Source organism: Hypomesus transpacificus, chromosome 10 (genome assembly GCF_021917145.1).
Source record: "Hypomesus transpacificus isolate Combined female chromosome 10, fHypTra1, whole genome shotgun sequence".
Classification (NCBI taxonomy): domain Eukaryota; kingdom Metazoa; phylum Chordata; class Actinopteri; order Osmeriformes; family Osmeridae; genus Hypomesus; species Hypomesus transpacificus.
This window is the reverse complement of record NC_061069.1, coordinates 6,420,208-6,442,567: the sequence shown is the minus strand read 5'-3', so window position 1 is coordinate 6,442,567 and position 22,360 is coordinate 6,420,208. Positions and strand designations below refer to the sequence as shown.

Sequence of the window (22,360 nt, the reverse complement as noted above, 5' to 3'; positions counted from 1 at the left end):
TGTAATCACAGGTCAGTTGAGCATCACAGACCTAATTTAAAATACTTACAAAATAAATAATTCATTGCTATCCTTTCCTTTCGAGATTTTAGAACCACATTTTTAAGTTAAGGTTAAGTTGAAAAGAAAAAAAGAGATGTAGACTGTTTCAAATAATAACTTGATCAAAATAAGAGTGCCCACACAAGCTACTGCCAGCTGGGAGAATTACAATTCATTTAATTCAATTAAACACATGACCAACCGCCACATGCACTGTGACAAAAAGGCTCCAAGAATACAAGTGAATAAATAGCACTGCCATGGAGGCACTTTGCTACCACATTTAGCTACTTTACTAGAACATTCCAGTAATGATTAAAACCATTTTTAGTCCTTATTTAAATTTGAATGTGACATTCAGTCTGTGGATACACATCGAGCCATACAGTGCCAAGGGAAAGGCCATTCTAACAGACTAACAATCAGGGATTTGCATTTTGTAGTCACTCAGCATTCAAGAACATGTCAGAAGACTATTCTTCCAGGAGCTCCCATAGTATAGCCATTACTACAATAGGCTGTGGTGGCCATTACCTACTTAAGTAAAAAAAAAAAAAGAAAAAAAAAAAAAAAAAGTAATGGATTTCAAGGACCATTCAAAGTGTGTAACATCTGTCTTACTGTCATGATCAAATAATGTAATCTACACCAGTGTTTTGATCTCTAGAGGTTAAGCAGCTTTTCAGGGCTCACTAATCAGATCTTTCCACACAAATTAATTGACTGTCACTTGCCAACCGTCAGAGGAAGGGGTCTCTTACACTTTCTAACAAATGACAAATCAGGAAATAATGTAGGGCACAGCAATACAGTTAGTTGTATACATAGGAAAAGTGCCTCTCATATTTTGGAGAACCTCTGTCAAACACACTTGAAATGACATCAACGGCATCTTCCGTACCCTGCACACATCTCCTGGAAGCAGAGTTGTCTTTGATGAGGTTACAGTGGCTTACGCCAGGGACATATGATTACAACCAGCCGTTTGTCATGGGGTTTACATTCAAGTAAAAGGAAACCACAGTGTAGATTAACAACGAGCATAGATTAACACCAATTCACCGCGGGCAACTCAATCCAGAGTCAGGAGGTCCAACATGGACAGCTGGTTTGGGACTTGAAACCTGCCAGCAGTGCGTTCACCAGTGAGCAGAGGAGGACAGGCTCAAACTGGATCATGTGCTCAGTCTGCACCAAAAAACTATCCTGTCAATTGCATCCCAGCAGGCAGCACACATTGGTTGACACTGTAGCAATATCTGTTAAAAGGTGCTTTTTACTATTGACGTGGGAATCTAAGAGGCGGCAATTATGGCCGACATCCACAAGCCCATGTTGGCCACACAGTGCACTATAACCAAGTCAATATATCAATATTAAACTGGAAAACCTGCCCTCCTGTGGGATTCCATAAACAATAAGCAAATTAAAATAAGTGTGTGTTAGATTGCAATTCTGCTCTCCTGCAAATGACAGAGAAGACAGATGGGGGGGGGGGGGGGGGGGGGGGGGGGGGGGGGGGGGGGGGGGGGGGGAGAACATCAGGAGCCTTCAGGCGATGCTAGCTCCACTCCTGCCTCAGAATGACCTGAGCTCCATCCATGAACGCAGAGTAGCGAGTAAAGGTCCCTCGAGAGGTCATTCGGGTGAGGGGCAGAGGCTCCGAAACAACCGACGTCATCCAGCCCAGGAGCATGGGCCTTCACTCAAGGGAATGGACTCAACGAGACGGACAAAAAGGAAACCATGAACAAGAGAGAATTTGAACAAGAGATTCCAGAACGAGATACAGAATGAGAGCCCCGCTGTGACGTGTGTTCCCGGCACGCGCTCGTGCCACTAATGACAACCTCTGCCTGGAGAGGCCTGCAGTGCCTTCTCCTACGCCTCGGCCGCTGTTAAATCGATGCATCATGCTCCGGAGCCGGAGCAGCAGGGCCGGCCGAGGCAAACCGCCGACTCTTGCCTGCCTGCCAAGGAGGCTAAAAATAGGCACAAGTGGCATCCACACACACAGAGCTGCTGTGCCGATGTTACTAGAGCCAGGAAGGAAAGGAGACAGTTAGAAGAATCAGCTGTATAATTACCATTTGTTGTAGGGAAATAATTCCCCGCTTTCCGCCTCAGTTTGTTAGTAATATATATCCTGTACACGACTGGTAGGGGAAAAATATATATTCATTTTGAAAGCTTGTCATGCAAATTTGTGTTTGAAAGGGTGTTAATACTGGCATGGTCCAGCATGGCTTGGAAAGGGTTTTGCTGTTCTGTCACTTTTGATTAATGACATGTTGCTCAGTCAATCTGCTTTGGAGGTTAACTGAGATTAGATAAAGCCCTCCACACAAGGCAACGCAGTATCCGACAATGGGGAAACATGTCTTTCAAATCCAGAATTAGCACATCAAATTATTCCAGATGAGTGGCCATGGAGAGTTTACAAGGGCGATTTCATTCTAAACTGATTCTCCAGTGCATATTCCAAGCTCTTTACAAAGTCTGCATAGATAATGTTTCAATAAAACTGCATCTCAAAACACACTGAATTGAATGACATAAATATATAAAAAAATGGATACAAATTGGTTTGCACCTTTTCACTTTAAAAGTGTTCCAGCAGGATACTATATTGAACAATTGTGTTTTGGACACTATAAAACAAGTAAACTTTGCAATCAAAAGATTTAACAATGAAAAGCAATCCAGTGAAAGAGACAGATGACAAATAACCCACGAGGTCACCCTGTCTAAGAGTTCAAAGGTGTTTAAAGTTGTAATTCTCTCCTTCACAGTAGTCAAGCCTTCATTCATTGTATGAGGAAACGCAAACATTCGTAAACTATAGGACTTAAAGGTTCAACCGATTTTTCTTCTTCTTCAAATGACAACGGAATACTTTCTTAAACATAAAGAAACACCATCAATTCTTGTCAAGTGTGTTCTTAAATGTCATTACTAGATTTATTATGAAAACAAATTGGGGTTTTGAGTAATATTCTGTGACATGAGAAACAGCCTCCATTGCATCTTAGATATCCTGACAGTCTGTGGTACAGAGCACATGTTAGGCACACATGCACATGCCCACCGATCTCATCTGTCACCAAGGCACCCCGCTATCGAATACTACTTGAACACTCAACATCCGGACCTTGCAATTGGCCCCTTCACATAGCCACAGATGACAGGCAGCTCCATCAACCTATCATAGTGCTCTCAGGTGGAACAGTAAACAGACTCTCTCAGACAGTCTTGTTTTTTTTTTTTATATATCTGCAACTGTCTGAGTCAAACAAGCGCCCGAGTAAAAAGCAGTGCCGACACAATCAACGGTGCTCACACATTCTGAGATAAAAAAAGGTCAACTTCAAAGACCTTACACTCTGCGTGGAAGATTATTCCTGTGAAAAAGAACACACCACAGAAAAGAGACACCATCACCCACCTTGCACCCAAACATTAACGAGATAGTGCTGTTGGTGCATGCTACTTTGCAATGGCACAGCATAGGAGAAAAGCAGTCCAAGTTTTTCACACTGGGTGACATCTTCTCGGCGCCGGGGCAGTTGGCCGAGACGCGTCTCCTCCGAGACTGGTGCCTGCTCTTGCCTCTCCGGCTGCCCCCAGCTTCCCCTCCGCTGCCAGCACCTCCTCCTCCACCTCCTCCACCGCTGCTGCTGCTGCTGCCTGCTCTCACCATCCGCCCTCATTCCTCGCATCACTCCATCGTCGTGGGGGGGAAAAGACACCGGGTGGTCTGCCTTCATCCAGGGGCCTGTGCCCTCTTCCTTCCCCTGCTCCTCTTCCTCCACCACCACGTTGTTGAAGTCTTCTTCTTCTTCTTCGTCTACCTATCCTGTCTTCTTCCGCTTCTTCACTTTGTGGGATGACTGGCTCTCCTCCTGTCTTTCAGGTCTTCTCACTTCCTCGTCTCCCTACGGTGTCCCCTCTTTATTACGCTCCTCGGCAGTCAACGTGCTCAGAGAGAAGCAGCACTCACCAGAGCCACAGAGGAGCCATGATGCGTGTGAGGGAGAGGGGGAGAGAGTGTGCGTGTTGGTGTGTGCTAAGCTGTCATCTGTAGGGGTCTGATTGGACGCTGGGGAAAGGGGGTGGTCTAAGGTTGTTCGTTTTTTTCGAGTGGGAGGATGCAGGAGGTTGTCGGGGCTTTGAGGGTGCACCTACGGCCGAACTGTGTCTGTCAAACGCTGCTCTAGCAGACGGAGGAGAGACACTGTCACACAGCTTCAGTGGAAAGAGAGAGAGGGGGGGGAGGAAGAGAAGGAGAATATGAGACAGAGTAAGAGAACAAGAGAGTAAGAGAACAAGAAAGCGAAGAGGAAAGGAGATCAGGGAGTAGAGGGAGGAGGGGAAGCGGGCAGCAGCGTGTGGTTTGTTGTCACATGGCCCAGCTAAAGCACAAGCAGAGACTCGGCGCGTGGGAAGAGACTAGAGCTAGGCATGAGGGGAGATAGGGTGATTTGGAGAGGGTGGAGGAGAGAGGGAGAGAGAAAACACATCCTAAGGGAATGTTGAGAGATATAGAGCGGGTTAGTGAGCATTGAACAAGGCTGAGTAGTAAATTCCCCAGGCAGGAGTGAGGAGGGGTTGGGCCAAACCAGCGCTCAGCAGATATACGGCATCCTACTGCCTCCTGAGGGGACATGCAGGCACTATGGAGATAAGGGCGATAAGGGACAGAGTTAGGTGGCATTTATGAGGAGGGCAGGACATCTCCTGAGGGTGAGTAGAAAGAAGGAGAGACAGGGTAGAGACAGGGCAGGGTGTGTGTGTTGGTAGAGGAAGGACATTGTTTCCTGGGGGATTTGGAGAGAGATGAGTACGGCTAATGGTGTGATCTCGTCCGTGTGTATACATTCAGGAGAGATAGCGGGCAATGTTGTAAATGTGGAAGGGGGAGGGGAAGAAGAGCCAGCGACTAATCAGCTGACTGAACAGAGAAGGCAGCTAACTGGATGACCCTTGGCTGTGACCGTTCAATGTAGATCCATTGTGCCCAACTACAGAACAGAAAGCCACAGAACCATTTACATTTAGTCATTTAGCAGACGCTCTTATCCAGAGCGACTTACAGTAAGTACAGGGACATTCCCCCCGAGGCAAGTAGGGTGAAGTGCCTTGCCCAAGGACACAACATCAGATGGCACGGCGGAGAATCGATCCTGCAACCTTCTGATTACTAGCCCGACTCCCTCACCGCTCAGCTATCTGACTCAGAACCATCCAACATGACTGCATATAACATGTCAGGCTCGTCTGACAGCAAAGGTGGGATGCATATTCATTACACCCATTCAAGTTTACTATCAATTCACTTTACATAGCAAAGAATCCTTTGTATGAAGTGTGTGCCAGTGAGAGAGGATGAGGAAAAGGAAGAGGGGAGTGATCTCTGTGACTTTGCTTGAGGAAACTTGCTAAGTGAGGGGGAGGGGGGAGGCTTGATAATGCAAACGAAACCTCGTCCCTCTTGGGTGATGGTAATGCAATTCTGCAAACAAGAGAATGGGGCAGGGATTTGCATCAAGGAAGGCATCCCTATTTCCATTTATGTTTATGAAGCGCGTTACATTACAGTCCCATATCCACTACAATTCTTGCAAAGACCGCATCTGACGACAAGGTATTTCGACGGTATATGACAAGTGTGCCACCTTCCTCGATAAGATCTTCGAAAGCTGAGCCAAAATCATTCCCCTGGAGGGACAATTTCTGAGAGGGACGAGATCTTCAGAGGGACTAGATGGTGTGATAACACACAATTAGAACTGGGTGGAGAGACAAAAGCTTCAGAAGTTGCTTTTAGAAGAATGCCTTGATGTCAGGACAGGAAATGAAGAGCAGCTCTGTCTTCTCATTTGACTCTTCCTATCCCATCTTCTCTTAGGTTGTCTAACTATGCGTGTGTGTGTGTGTGTGTGTGTGTGTGTGTGCGTGTGAGTGTCCTCAGTAAGTCATTAGAACAAGAAATTGCATCATCAGTCCACTTAGCTGGTGTGGGGCTGCAGTGCTCAGAGTGCAGGCCTTGTTCCGCTCCAGGCCGTCTGGAGACGCATGTGCATGAGCAAACAAACTCCGCCCCCACTCTGAAAACACACGTGCCCTTGCTCACACACACACATCCACACGCTTACAATACAGAGTTCCATAGCTACCCTAGACAAACAACATAGTTTAAATACACACACACACACCTTGGTGAGTTCATGGATGAAGTGTGAAGTGCTGGTCCCTACACGCTTACATTGTCTGGATGACATACATTCATGAAGACCCTGCTTGACATGGCCATGCATATTTCACTCCACATTCCTGCGCCTATGTAATTCTCAAATATATATATATTTTTTAAGTCTTGACATAGTGGCATTTAGCCTAATATTTATCAATCTTTTGTTAGTAAAAGGTTTTCAGAGTAGCTCACGGTTGAAGATGATGATGGGAATTAAAATTAGCATTTTTATTTACCCTAATTCCTTTTCTGACGGCTTGACATACAATAGCCAAATTATAATCTGCAAAATGTATCAATAAGACCTTAAGCAGGGACCGGATTTGGCAAGCGTCGAAATAGGGCAGAAGATAATGGTTCCATTTGTACAATTTGCACCAATTACCCCCATTTGCATTCGTTCAGCTGTCTGACTGCTTTATGATCAAAGCCTGAGTCACGCTGCAACTAGCCCTGTCATAAACATGCGTCATTCCTTACATACTAAGAATATGACCAACATGTACGCAAAAGTGGGCCTACGTTTAAGGTACACAAATGAGTCTCTCACGCTGTGTTTGTGTGTGTGTGTGTGTGTGTGTGACTCTTTGATTTATTTCCTTGCAAGAGATTTGTCCACAATGAATTTAAATTGACTCACAAACAAATTAATTGGTAGGATCAGTAAAAAAAAGAAAATCCTGTAAAAGGCTTTCATCCAGCAAGATTCATGACAACACACAACCCGTGTCCTTGTGCCTCTTTCTGTCGGCCATACAGAATTAGTGAATGCACGAGTATGAGAAGGATATGTGTGTGTGTGAGGGTGAAAAGGATTCGTGAGCGTGTGTGCGAGAGTGCGTCTGCAGGATTTGAACACTCGGCAGCCCTATCGGGACCGGAGCTCCCCCACAGAGTCTGGGAGGCTGATGGAGCCGGACGTGTGGCTGAGGCATGCTAATCCTCTGTGGGCTCCTGACAGAGGCGCAGGGGAAAGCCCTCAGCAGGACGAAACATCAAAAGGACCACTCCAGTCTCTAATGACGGCCATTGGGGCCAAAGAGGGAGACAGGGAGCTTGAGTGAGAGCAAGAGAAAGAGAGGGAGAAAGAGAGGGAGGAAGAGAGGGAGAAAGAGAGGGAGGAAGAGAGGGAGAAAGAGATGGAGGAAGAGGGGGATGAAGGGATCACTAAATGACTGAGGGCGGTACGAAGCTTGGGTACTAAGATTTAAACACCACAGGTCTAACGTGAAGAATACGAATTCTAGACTAAATCGTTAATCGCCATTTTACTCAAAATTCCCACAGGACAAGTGAATGCCCTAGCTCCTGTATGGTGAGGAATGGAAGAAATGCCATTGTTTATCCTTTTAAAATCTTTTACTCCAATGTTTCACGACCAACACATGACTTGATCATCTACAACTCAAGCAGACAAACCTGTGCCAGTGAGTAACCAGGCTATCAGTCACGCAAGGACAAGCATCGTTGAACCTTGATGGCTGCATTGCTAATAGGTGTAATGCCCCCTGGTGGACATGGGAAGTCTTTAGTGCAGAATATTTTGAAAGGTCTCAAAAGGTGTCACCCAGAGAACACTGCAACAGCAGCAAACCAGTTTTTCCTGGTTTACATACCTAAACGTTACTCTTCAATCTGCTTAGTATTCAGATGTCATGTGGCATTTCTACCCTTTCTAGTTGCTCCTTCACAAACCTAAACAGAAGAAGCAAGTTAGCCAGGAGGAGGCCATAGCTCAGTGTTCAAAACACTTCAAAAGAGAACAAAATGGAAGCTTCAGGTGAACCCTTGAGAAATCATCTCTGACAGGACTCCTCTGTAGTTACACCACCTAACAGAAGAGGGCAGCATTCCATTACAAAAAGGAGAGTCACAAGTCAGGATGGCTAGAGTTCTTTTGCCATACATAGCATGGGCTCCACACACTGTACACAGAACACAGACCAGCACTCAAGTTTGAAAATAACAGCACTTTAAATACCCCAACTAAACATAATTCAATTTTTATAAATAGAAATGCATATTATGAATGAAAACGACAGATGAAAGTAAACCTTGTTAGACATCAAAATAAATTCCCTTGCCCTGCTACTCTACTCCTCATTAACTGTTGATCCACTCAAATTAGATTCCCTAAAGGTCACATTCTGACGTCTTAATCACAAGTAGTAAAAAGTGATCCAAGAGAGACTAACACAAGTCTGTAACACCACTTACAAGAAGCCTGATGATGGAGGTTCTGATTTCAAGCTGAAGTGGAGCTCCACAGTTGGCCCCGTGCCTGATGCCTCTCCTTAGAAAAGCAAGCAGCCACACAGATGGCAGCGGTGGCCCCGGAGGGCAGGAGAGGAAGTAGTGAGAGGGAGAGAGAGGAGGGTGAGGGGAGGGGGGGTCAAACACAGCCATTCAATGCCAGCCAGGGTCACATCTCTCCTGCCCTTAAGGACTGATTATGGATCAGATGTATCTCTACCACTGGCAGTGGGGTCAATGGACACAGGATGGTAATACAGTAGGGTGACTGACTGGCTGGCTCTTGTTTTTATGCGATGAAGAAGTGAAGGAGAAACTTGTTGGCGGCGCTGTCTCTCTGCAGATGGCCTGATCGGGCGGGAGGGGGGTGAAGGCAGTGCCGGGAGGGTCAAGAGCAGACTCCACATCATTACTAACGTCTCAATGAGTGGCTCGCCTCAATGCCCCATGAAGGAGAGAGAGAGATGTTAGCGTAGAGCCTCCGGCTATATGTTTGATAAATGTTCATTTAAAGATGAACAGGCAGTTAAAAGATAAAACATGAGTATTTAAAGATCAATGGTCCTGTCCAGGTACTAGACTGCAAGGAATGGGGACATCTTTTGGGATGTTTCTTGGAGTAGAACCAACCTAGATCTCATCTCTGGAGGAATTCCAGTTGATGCTAAGGACCAAGACTGGCAGAGAAAAGACCCATGTTCCTTCCCTTCCTGACCAAAGGCATCACCCACTTGAAGAAGCAGGTGGGCAGAGTTATGCAACATTCCCACCACTCTAACGTACTTTTCTAGTGCCAACATTTGAAATCTAAGAATTGAACTGAAACGATAATTGAGATGACTATAACAAACTACACACAAAGAGCTGGAGGGAATAGGAGAGGACAAACAGTACAGGATGAAGACGAGCAGGAATGTCCTCCCAGTTCTGTTCTCATTCTAGAATACAAAACGTGTTCTTTAGAAGCTGCAGTCTCTCTGGATAAAAGCTTCTAGCAATGAATACATGTTTTGAACAGGGTTGGGAGTTTTGGAGGGGGAGAGGAAGAGGGAATGAGAGAAAGTGAGAAACAGAGAGAGTCTTGTCACTTGAACTATTGCGATATCTCCATTCTTCAGACGGTCACCTTTATGAATTAGTTGACTGTGTCACATTAAGGACCTTTGAGACATCAGAAAGAAGAAAGTTTCAATGCGAAAATGACCCCGCTGACTGGCAGGCTGTTGGCCACCTGTCCATCTCTTGGCAAGGAGGGCAACGCTTCACCAAGTCATGCGTGACAGAGATGTCAACGTTGCCCGTGGATCTCAAGCCTAGGAGTTTCTAGACTACAAACTAGTTTACACAGTGCATACCACACCCACACTATTTCTCCCTTGCTTAACCCCCCATCCCCCCACCCCATCCCCCCCGCCCCCCCTCCTGCATTATTCAGGGATAAAAGACAGAACACAGCACCGTTGCAGCAGATGACAGCTGAGTTTAATATGCAGAGAACCCCTGGTTCTCCTTCACTATGCATACAAATGTGTAGCAGAGAGAGGATTACTATATGTGTGTGTGTGTGTGTGTGTGCGTGCGTACATGACTGCGAGTGTGTGTGTGTGTGCTGTGCGCATTAGAGGATCACACAAAAAGTAGAAGGAGACTCCCTGAGTGGGTTAAGACTTCAGTAACTTTCAAGCTCAAGTCAAGTGCCTTGTTACACCAGCATCAAGTTAATAAAGCCTTATTAGCTACAACCCATGTCATTTATTTGATGAAACAAGAAGGCAATTGGAATCACTGACAATCTCACTATAGTAACTGTGTGCATGGAACACAAATAGGCATCTAGACATGCACCACAATGTGAAGCTGCTCAATACTCCATTAGCTCCACATGAATTCAGCCAAGTGACAGCCACTGCCCTCACCTATTCATCACACATGAATAGGTCATTAATCTGACATCCATTATACACTTCTGATGTAAAACGGTGATTGTGATTGTAGTTTACAAGCTAACGGGAATCTCTTTCCATTCTGACTAGGGACTCGATGTTAGGGGAAGTGTTCAGTGATTTTGCTTGGGAAATGGGTACAAAACAGCAAATCGCTTAGTTTAACCTTCTGCATACACAACTTAGGGTTTGTACAACTGTAAAACCACACTCCCTAAAAAGAATGGTACCACTTCATACAGTAGCCAATTATTGGGGAATAACGGCATTGTTGGAGACACAAACTTCAAAGGCTCCTAACAAATGCTAAAAGTAGACCCAGTAAAACGAAGGGAAACTCAGTCATGTGTGTCTATGTCTGTAAAACCAGTGGTGCGTCAACTTCTAATGAGACCCATTCAAATATGTTACATTTGACCTCAACTGACTTATTGAGAAAGTGGTAATTACTGCAGGAAGGATTAGAGCAGCTAAAGCTATCCCCAACAACCAAATTACTTAGTTGTAAACAGGTTATTACAAAATATAGGCTATTTCTGATAAGCTGATGTCAGGCAGGGAGTTAAGCTGTAGTTCAGTGGTCTAAAACAGTCACAAAAATCACAGGTTTTAGAAAAGTGGGGAGCTGAGTGCTTTCTTAAATTAGAGAAAAAATAAATGGATGGAAGGTTGTTGTGGGAGAAGGACATGGAGGGAAAGTAGATGTGGAAGGATGGATGGATGGAGTAAGGCACAAGAGGCCCACATGGAAATCTGTGCTCTAGGAGCCAAGGCTGATGTGCCCTCAAGGAGGACATGCACCAGAAAAGCCATGGGCCAGGAGCGGCCATGCATGAACACACATACACTCGCACGCACACACACACACACTCACACACACGCCTTCACAGGCATAAACCATGGCACCTTGACAAGTTAACAGAGGGTGGTTGGGCGAAGCATAAGGTAAGGTTAAAAGGAAAGGAAAGAGGAAGAATGAAAATAGAGAAGGTGATAACACATCTTGGGACAAATAATGTAATGAAGAGAGGACTGGTAATTAAGAGGTGAAGAAAACAGGAGAAGAAGAAGTGGGAGGATGAGGAAGTACGGCTCGGAGAAAAGAAGGAGGTGAGTTCCTGTTGAACTGAGGAGTGAGAGGAGAGAGAGATGAGCATGGCCCCCTTTCTGCCACCAATCAATTGGTAATGCAGGAACTGCAGAACAAACCTAAACTATGAATGCTTGACTGCCAACATGAATGAATTCATGAATTCCTTCATGCCTTTGGTACAGGCCAGCAGAATTCAACATCATCACCTGTTACCCTTGAACATCTTTGGTCAGAAAGAAAATTATTTAGGGGGGCCAAGTCCATGTTATTAAATACTACATTTTGCAATGCCAAACAAACCTAAACAAGCAATGCCAACTGATTTGAGCCATCTGTAGGATTTAAGGGTGTCTGGTTGACTGAATAGCACAAAAGGTTAGGACCGCACTGGGATGTGTTTGACAGAGGCAGGTTGTATTCCTTCCTGACTTAGTCTGAAGCACATGCTGCATGGCTCAACCCATTCCCTTTAGTTAGCAAATATTTGCCTATACTACATTATGTATACAGAACTGGCTTTCTGTGTACTTGGGAGGTACTTTCTGGGTCATAAGGTACCCATACATTTCAATGTCAATTATTTAGGAAACTGCTTCGTAGATGACTATTCAAATAAAGTTACTGTTGGAGGAGTGGTGAAGGCTTTCACGATGAATATTACATTACAATACATTATGGTAGTCAGATGGCTGAGCGGTGAGGGAGTCGGGCTAGTAATCAGAAGGTTGCCGGATCAATTCCCCACCGTGCCAAATGACATTGTGTCCTTGGGCAAGGCACTTCACCCTACTTGCCTCGGGCGGAATGTCCCTGTACTTACTGTAAGTCGCTCTGGATAAGAGCGTCTGCTAAATGACTAAATGTAAATGTAAATGAATATAGAAAACTCAAATATAAATACAAACTGAAAGGAAGGAAATTACCACCAACTGGTCCTATTAAAAAAAACATGTATAAGAAACAACACAATATTCAATGCTAAGTTACTAAAACCTTGCTTGGCATTTATCATGGAAAATTCTTCAGCATGTTGGAATATATACAGTACCAGTCATAAGTTTGGGAAACTGTGTCCAAACTTTTGACTGGCACTGTGTGTATGTATGTATGTGTGTGTATATATATATGATAGCCTGATTATAGTTCAGCAGCACTGGTTAAATAATTTCCTTTTCAGTGAAGAGGGCTAAGTGTACATAGAAATTTGTGGACAGTACAATTCTCCCACTGTCTGACGAACGACCCATACAGACACAGCGATGTCCAGTGTCACGTCCCGAGACCGAACAGGCCACACAGTGGGAGGAGGTGGTGGTGGCATCCATGACGTAGCACCATAACCTTCCCTCTGACAGACCGAACAGGCCAAACAGTGGGAGGAGGTGGTGGCGGCGTCCATGACGCAAGAGTAGCACCATAACCTTCCCTCTGATAGACTGAGCAGAGTCTGGGCTGCCTGAGGAGTCAGAAGCAGGATCTCTGACTCATTCCACCCTTACTCTATGCGCTCCCATGCTAATGCAGCACTGCACTATGCTAAACATTGCTGGTAATGCACCAACACTACAGACAGAAGACAGCATAGCTCACTGAGGTTAACCCAGAAAGAAGAAGAGTACTGTAAAGCCACTTAGCAACAGTATAATGGACCATGTGATGCAAGCACACGGAATACATTAACATTCATTCCCAGATTAATTTTTACTGTGTACACGGTACACCCTAGTGTTCTTCCTATTACAGCAATAAAGGAGATTTTATTACCAGGCATTAACAATTAACAAACAACCTATAGTACAACCTGGAACAGCAAATGAAGCAAATCCAGACAAGTTTGACAGGAATAGACCTTTGGTACACCTTAAGTCCACCCTGCCTTTAATCAAGGAGGACTAGAACAGATATACACAACTGTGAACCACATCTCACAGACACTGCTGACAATATACATTTCAAAACTACATATGAGAAAACAAATGTACTGCTCACTTGTATGAAAGCAAAAATGGGATTTTAGATGTGCACGACAGGGAGAATCATTGGTATTGCCATTTCATTCCCTTTGACACAGTGATTTATAGTAGTATAAAGCCTGTCTTAAGTCATACCATAAAGCACAGATGGATCTAAAGCTATACAAATATACACCGAAAGGCGTATTCTTCAAGTTCTTGCTGCTCTGACCGGACCACAGGACAGGACAGGACTGATTTGGGAGACCATGGCAGTGAGGGGTCAACAACATGGTTCACATCTGGTTCTAATTGGGGTCCTTATTGGCTGTGGCAGTTCCCCTCTAATTGTTTTTATTTTCTCACAAGTGTGGGAATAGCTCTAACACAAATACAAGCTACACCAAGATTTACTGTCCTGAACTCGTATTTTACATTTCACTTTCTGTGTGGCTCTTATGAGCTTTCAAGAAAGTCCTTACGGTACGTTCTCTACACAAAACTCACACTCCAAAGCCTATTTTTATCCTAGCTCCAAACAAATCTGACCATCACAGCATATAACCAAAACCCAAAACACACAGTAAGCCATCTTTCATTTCCTACACCGTTTGTTCTGCACCTGCAGCTGAAGTAAGAGTTCCCTCAACTCCAACACCCTGGACCACAGAGCCTGCAGACTGGAATCGATGCGGCTGTCTCACAGGACAACTGTCTGTGATGGGGGAGGGGGACCTTGACACACAAAGACACCGCATGTATACACCCACAGCTGCCTGTAGGGAAGAGGAGCAGCACGATCAGCCTGCAGGGCTATAGTGTCTGACAGAACCAGCAGACTCCACTACCTCTCAGAAACAGGCTGGGGATCGCTTGTGGCAGTTGGACAACTCCCTGTTGCAGGTAGTCTAGTTGGAGTACAGAGAGAGGCGAGGGAGGGAACTAGTGACCACAGCAGGCATGTTGTTTTCAATCCCGAGGACGGAGATGCAGTTGGTTAGCCCATTTGCACCGCAGAATCCATTATAATGGTGTTGTATTTGAGGTGAATGGAGAAGGGTAGGTTACATAAAAAACAGGTGACAATGCAAGTGTACATAAAACTCTACACCCTTCATTGATTTTATCTACAGAGCAAAGGGGATTTCAACTGGATCTACATCTACATAACTAGTACAAGAACACAATCTTATGTTCTTTTAAGCACTCAATCTATTAATACATCACTCTTGTTAGAATTAACAGTTAAATGGTGCATATGAAATGTAGTTTCACAAATTAATCTAAAATCACTAATACAAAATTAGGTGTAGTTTTTAATTTTCATTTGTTTAAGCCTGAAATGCACCTGCCTACACAGGCCATAGAAGTCTAAAGATCAAACCAAAAGGTCACGTTTCAGGGCCTTCTCATTGTTAACAGCACAACAATTACCACCACAAAATATTACAGAGAACAGATGACAACCAAGACTTGGGTAGCAATATTAAGTGCACTCTCAAAGTTGAGTGGGTGTGTATATAGAGGACTAATACATAAATCCAATGTAACACAAGAATCATCATGAGTACAGTAGGATGCTCACCCTATAACCCCTGACCACAGCAACAACAAAAAACGCCTGCAGTACATGGACCAATTAAGCAATCGCTTGTGCTCTATGAATAGGAAAATGTGCCATATAAAATGATAATACAATAGCAGCTACTACTTCCACGCATCCTTATGAGAAAGCTACAAGATACCCAAGCAAGAAAACGTAGCGTATTTCATTATAAATACCATTATCAACGTGGACTAGGTATATATATCAACGCTAATTAAAATGTGTCTTGAAACTACAAATTAGCTGTTCGCCCATCAATTGGGAAATTAATAAAACTTCGATAAAAGCGCCAATCTTGACAATTTCCGACATAAATTACCTTGGTTGTGACAATGCATATGCAGTCCATCCTTCTGTGTTAGGAGGTAGTAGCCTCGGAAGTATCAGCAGCATTTCATTTCACACCTACTCTCAAATGCGCTCGGGACAGGGCAGTTTTCCTTAAAGATATCTCTCACACACGCCGATAGACGCGCAGTCTTCACTCTAGTATCGGTGAGAGCACGGGGTGAGAGCTCCCCTCCTCTCCACTTACTCCATGCGTAATTGGTGATATCCAGAATATAATTATTTTCATGCGCAGGAGTAGATCCAGCGCTATGGTCTTGAACTCGTTGCAGAGGACCAAGCCAACTCCAACCCAGAAACGTGGGAAATTTTGCAAGCGTAGCTTTAACCCGTTCAATGCTGGGGATAGCCTGACTGAGTATCGGCTGAGATTGACCACTGTGTCAGTTATCATGCTAGTTCATTCCTGCGGAAACAAGAGCGAATTTGCAATAGCAGAGAACAAGAATGCGCATGCATTGACGCGTGCTTGCATTCACAGTGCACCGACTAACCAACCGAGCGAACTATAGAGCTGCTGGTCCCAGCTAAAAATCGAATTAAGGTAGTTTCTTTCTAAACTGTGAATATTTCAATTGGGACGTTGTGCCGATCTGAAGTGTTTTCATCCAATAGCAATTGTCCAATAGCAAGCTACACATACGAATCAATTAAACTACCCGGCAAATATTCTTCAAGGAGCTAATAATTTTACGATTGTAGACATATAAAATGTGTGACCAGGACACATCTATCCATTGCCCCCTTCACCGGTAGGGTATGTTACCAGTTAAAGACCTTGGAAATGCGTGGCGCTAAAAGGATGAAAGGTAACTATAATGTTCTTTGTCCATGAATCCGTAATGGCTGAGAACAGTGAGTGAGTGATCTGAGGCACATACTGCCATCAGATGACGCATCCATCACAAGCGCAATCAAGCACGAGAGAGAGATGCTTACTTGCTTCACCAAACTTATCTTCTATCTGGTAATGATCAGATACAACATAACCTTGAATGATTGCGGGCTTGCAGAACTAAAGGAGATGGAGTTAGCCTTTTTGAGTGTGGAAAGAGCGATGCACTCTGCGTGTGGAAACTCGAAATCATAAATATTTTAGGTTAACTTTAATATATCATGGATGAGCTTTGCTTGCTTACATCCGCTTGTCTAAAGGAATAACAAAAGGCTTGACTAGCTTCACCTCAACACATTAGAAGTTTCAACTAATTGATGTATTAAAGTTTTTATTATTATTATTTAATTATTTATTTTTCAAATCAGTCACGAAAGTAGCCTAGACCTGCTAGGTCTTTTACGAAACCATGGTGAGAAGGAGAAATAAGCATCGCTTCCATGTCCAGTTAAATGAATGCACAGCAGTATGCTGTCAGGCTCCTTACATTTGTAGTAAGCATATTCCCAAGGGAAACACTGATCACTTTCAAAATGCTTTACCGGACCTAAACAGCTATATAGGACTACTGTTTTTCCCTCTATCCTTTCACATTTTTGGGGTTACTTGACCACCAACGCAATGGTAATGCACGAAAAGTAAATGTGCTTGGTGGGTGATATTATTTCTATAATATTGGAGGCTACTTAATATAATAACCATGACACATTAACATAATCTAATAATATGCATTACAATAACTAATTGTAGAGATTTTGGTCACTGGGCATTAGAGCAGCTGGAGGAGTATACTAATCAACCAATTAAAAAAAATGTAGACAGTTCTCAAAATGTACTTTTATGGACGAGGTAAATGGTGAGACGGAAAAGTCAAGAGCATGGTTTCTACTACATCCGTAAACATACATTTAAAAAGCACACCCCAAGCCCACAATATGGACACAGGTGAATAAGAGTTCACCTTTAAAGAGACTATGTTGACCAAAGATGAGGTACATTCCAGCATGAGACACATGGGCAGGGGATAGACAAGGGGAGGAGAACAGTCCCAGTAGTGAGGTACAGTGCCCTGAAACGCTGCACACTGATAAATATTGGATGTCAGATTCTGTGATTGTGCTCCATCTTAAAAGCAGCTTCTCCAGTGCACATCATGCCCGTGTGTTGTAACCAGGGCCAACTCCACAGTGCTTCAACTCCTTCAGAGAAAGCCTCTTCAAAGCAAAGAGAACATTGAAGAAATATAGTGTGACATTGACTAGACTGATCTGTTTTGCCAACGGAATGCTGGATTTATGAAGAGTGATGGTCTAAAATACTGCCACAGGGTTGATTCTCAAGAGAAGCGTGTCTAAAAGGCAGGGACTAAACCACGAAAAAATAAGGTGCTTCATCAACAGACATGAAGATGGGTGTTTACACTACAAAATGGTCATCCACTCATTTGTTTTGTTATTTCTGACCCATACAAATGTACATTAACAAACAATGTTGATAAATACTTGACAAGATAAAACACAAAGATATATATACTTTCAAGAATGGCTTTTCTCAAAGTAAAGGTAAACATGGCTGGAAAACACATTTTAGATGCATTGTGACTGCAATATATAGTATTTACACCAGTGGGGGAAAAAAGTGAAGGGTTCCCTGAACACCATCAATGCATCCTCCACAATTATACAACTCAAATTTCCACCACCTCAGGTTGAAAAAGTACAACTCCAGTCTCAATGGACTCAAGAAATGTTTTTATCCATTTGCTCACATTGCTCTCAATAAGTGTATCCAAATCATAGGTAGCAGTACACTTGGCTTCTTTCAAAAGAGAATTCCAATACAAATTCATAGTAGCCATTGAAGCTTATTTGAATCCCACCTCAATTCGTAGATCTAACCATGGCTCCTAAGACAGGAGATGTACTGCAGTCAACCCAACAGAGAAGCCCAAAATGAATGGAAGCCCAATGAACCCTGAACCATGACGACCCCACCCCTGACAACCACCCCTGACAACCCTGGTATGGTCAAAAGCACACAAGAGCGGGATGGGACATGCGGTGAGGGGAAAGCGCCCCATTCCCACCCACACCGATAACAGATGTGGAGTACTTACCTGTTCGACCTCACAGGGCGAGGCTTTTGCCTGTGCCAGCGTGTGGAGTATTTCATTTAGAAGGGGAGAGTCCTGAGAGTGAACATGTGTGTTTACAACAAGAAACAATGGAGGAAGAGGAAAAGGGAGAGGGTGTTCAATTTGATGGATTACCATTCGAGATAGGCTTAGAGAAAACTTAGAGTAAGAATGAGTTATGCTTCAAAAACTGTTAGATCCACTGTAAGAAACGATTTGCCTTCAAGCCCCATACACAAGAGTACTACTGTCCATTGGATGGCATGTTGCAGGGGCTGGCGATGTACTGGACTAAACATTAGTATTTTTTGTGATGACATGTCAGGCCAGCTGAAATGGAAAACCTAGGACTGAGATGGGATGCTGTGTGTAGCTTAGCCTCAATGGTTGGCTGATCATCTCACCCACATCTGGTACAGAAACAAAATGGCTGCTGGTTCATCTCCCAGTTATCAAAAGAAAAATAATTTAGCACCTATACTATTTTAGTTCCACTTTTGTAAAGCTCTCTTGAAAGTCGCTTTGGATAAAAGCGTCTGCTAAATGCATAAATGTAGTTGCTGGTTAGTCTGAACGAGAGAGCGAGGGATTGTGCCAAAATTGATCACTAAGGAGTGTTGTCTTGTAATCGCCCAAGTGGAATACAGGCTATTTCTAACTCAACTTCTGAAATAAATAAAAAACACTGAACTGAATGAAATTACACTCAACTCAATGAATCACTCAGTCCATCACAATATTAACATGTTGAATCAATGTTGTTACTACAACTAAAATTACTATCAATCAGAGTACTTCAACCACCAAACAAAGAATCAATGTTTTGCAGCTTTCAAAGGGGGAAAGTCAGTATCTGATCTCTAATTTCCAAAGCTAAAGACGCATACATTGTCCACATTGTGGACAATTGACCACTTTCTTATGAGATTTGAAAAGATGTTCAGTGGAACTGAAATGGAATTCTCCTTCACTCCACCTCATGGCATGTTCAAGGAAATTGTAAGACATCAAATAAGCACTGTGCCCCTGCAAATACACAGTTTGGAATATTGATGTTGAAACAATGTGGCCGATCAAAGGTGAAATTTAGTGTGGATGGTATGTATTTTTATGGAAGAAGCACGTTTTAGTGACACAATGGGCAGCGGCACTCAAATATATCCATAACACCAGGATAACTCAGGGACAGGTTTACACATTATCAATTATTTCTGGACCTACAATCGATGCAATTCAACATGTGTATGACTCATACACAAAGATGAAATCACCTCACAATATACACCAGAGGCCCCCTGTTTTAACAGAGATGAAAAACTAAATCATCACAACCATGCTCGGACCTTGGAGTCGAATAACTTTCAAATAACTGTCAAATAATGCATCATGTTGCATTAATGACATCGAAGCACCAACCACAGTTTTAGCTTACCTCTATGCTGGTGCTAAGGCTGGGCAGGGTGTCGGACGTCACCGTTGTGCTTTGGAGGCTGGAGAAGTCCCATAGGTTGACTGGCGGCATAGGTTCCACAGCCTTTGGTGACTCCACAAATTTCTGACTGTCCAATAAGGTCACTTCGTAAAATTCCTGGATATCTGTGACAGTAAGAGAGACACAGAAAGGGGGGGGACAGTTACTATACCCGTAGTTTATGAACTAACAGCTTATTAAGGAAAAAAACAGACCAAAATGGGAAAGAAAGGGTACTTAAGGTGCAGTAAAATGTTAGACAAAAAATAAAAATATCAGATGATACTAGACAGAACTAGTACAATAATTAAGTAATTCCAAGTGGCCTTCAGCATTGGCATTTCGTCTCCTCCAGGAATCTTGTCGGAAATCTAGGTCTTGCTGTTCCAAGACTTTGGTAACTACATTTTTGGAAGATTTTAATAATCAGTCTACCTGTCCTTTAGCCTACTTGACGATGAGTGTTGCTGGTGACAACACTCATAACTTTAATTGAATAACCTGGAATGAACTAGACAGAATATAGCCTAGACATGACAAGCACACAGAACATAGTTTGAGTAGAAAGAGAAGAGGAGGGGCTGTAAAGGTCATTCACAGCTGTTACAACTTTCATCGGGTTACACTCGCGCGTGGCACGAAGGCCAGGCGCTTATTCTTGTCTGTGCAACAACTGGACTTGGCGTGAAGCGACCTTTCATGTAATCTGTGCCCTCCAAGCCAAACATTTTGAAATTATTAAATCATGACAACATGTTATGACTGGAACAAGCTACTGAGCAACTAGCTAAATAACGGTGTGACCTACAGTATAGTCCGCCTGTTACAGCTCTGTCTATGAGTCTGACTGAAGGAGAAACTCATAACTCTCACCGAACAAAGCTTGAGCAAGGCAGTATATTACATCCCACATCTCCTCCCAAAATAAACTTTTGTTGGCCATTCAGCACATCGAATCCTATTTTGGTCGAGAGCCATGTTCCTCAAGGAGTCCTGCCTGACCTCAATACCTAACCAACTATAGCACAGGTTTAGAGGAGATCCCAACCTCCCTTCCAAAAAGCCAGTAACAGTGAATGATGACATATCAGAAGATAAACAACTTTAGTCCCATTTGTCTTACAGGGTGCTGTTAAGGTGAAAGGCCTAAGTCAATTTGTTTAAGGGGTCTGCCAACAACAAGGTGCAGGTATGCATTCTGCACCTGAATGACCAGTCTGAATCACATAAATTATTTCGATCTGTCAGTCTTCTTTCATAGTTCTGTGTAGGAATGTAACAACAACAGGATGGGAACCCATTCTTCAGATTTCACCTTGGTCTTCACTTGGAAGATTCAGAGGATAGCTTTCAGTGTGACAGAAGCAAAAGCTGTCAAAAGTCAAGTCTTTTTAGCAGCCAACCAGGCATTCACAGGCATCAGGACGGCGGGTGGCGGGTGGATTCCACACTGCTACACTATGCTGGTACCAACTCAACGCTCTGGGTGGGTGTTCACAAAGTTGTAAGCTAACTAGCTAGTGCAGCTATCACTGACGTACAACTAGGCAGGACCAAGCCTCATAGTCGACCCCTGCAATGCCAGCCAAGTATGAAAGACATGTTCATTCAAGCAACTTCAATCACATACTTTAACATGCTCATCAACTGACATTGTTTTGGAATCTGATATACTACTCCATTTGATTCCAATTATGCTAATGATCCATAAATGAGCAAAGTCTATTGCACTGGGTTTACAAACAGGATTAAAAAAAAGAAAGAAATGATAAGCAATTACTGTACAGTCTGGATTCACACTCTGCTTGGCGAGCTGACTAAGAACAGTAAATCTGAGGGGACCAGAAAGAGTGTAAGACAGAGATTGGATGACAGGCCGCTCGAAATAACTGCTGGATCACATGGAGAAGCAAGGGGTCATTAGAGTAAATATTTTTATAATACATATCGGTGGGGGTGATTCCCCCAGCTCTGCTTTCTTCTTTTGACACACTGTCTGCTTTGGAGGCAGGCAATACCACACACACAGACCACAACTTGACAGAAGACAATAGTGATTTGAAGTGAATAAGCTTTGAGAGGGAACTTTTCTTACATGAAGTCTACGCAACAGTCCAGATGTTCTGTGGTTCCAAGTGCCCTTAAGGGTGAGCATGAATATTTGAACATTTTCACTTGAAACCAGGACACTAGACTCAATAACATTCATGCCCTGAAGGCTAGAAAAAGCTCATCACAATTATTTGAGCTCAAACTTCATTAAGGATTGCAACTGGTGAATCAATTGTCCCAACTCTGTCAGTACTGACACTCCTATGTGAGTAGATGGTATTTTTGAACTAAACCACAAGTGGTCACATACTTCTCATG

The 22,360-nt window shown here is 43.5% G+C and overlaps 1 protein-coding gene across 16 annotated transcripts in view; it reads right to left on the bottom strand.

Annotated features, from left to right (window-relative positions):
• dlg1b (discs large MAGUK scaffold protein 1b) overlaps positions 1 to 22,360 on the bottom strand; it is a 64,288-nt gene that overhangs the window by 36,088 nt on the left and 5,840 nt on the right. For 8 of the 16 annotated variants that reach the window (XM_047027831.1, XM_047027832.1, XM_047027834.1 and 5 more), the window contains exons 3-4: positions 19,952 to 20,115; positions 18,502 to 18,573 (exon numbers count right to left, since the gene is read on the bottom strand). In XM_047027831.1, the coding sequence (XP_046883787.1) occupies positions 18,502 to 18,573; positions 19,952 to 20,115 (236 nt within the window). Of the gene's footprint in view, positions 1 to 3,487; positions 4,295 to 18,501; positions 18,574 to 19,951; positions 20,116 to 22,360 lie in introns of those variants that run through there. The other 8 variants (XM_047027835.1, XM_047027840.1, XM_047027841.1 and 5 more) reach the window with 2 other exon arrangements.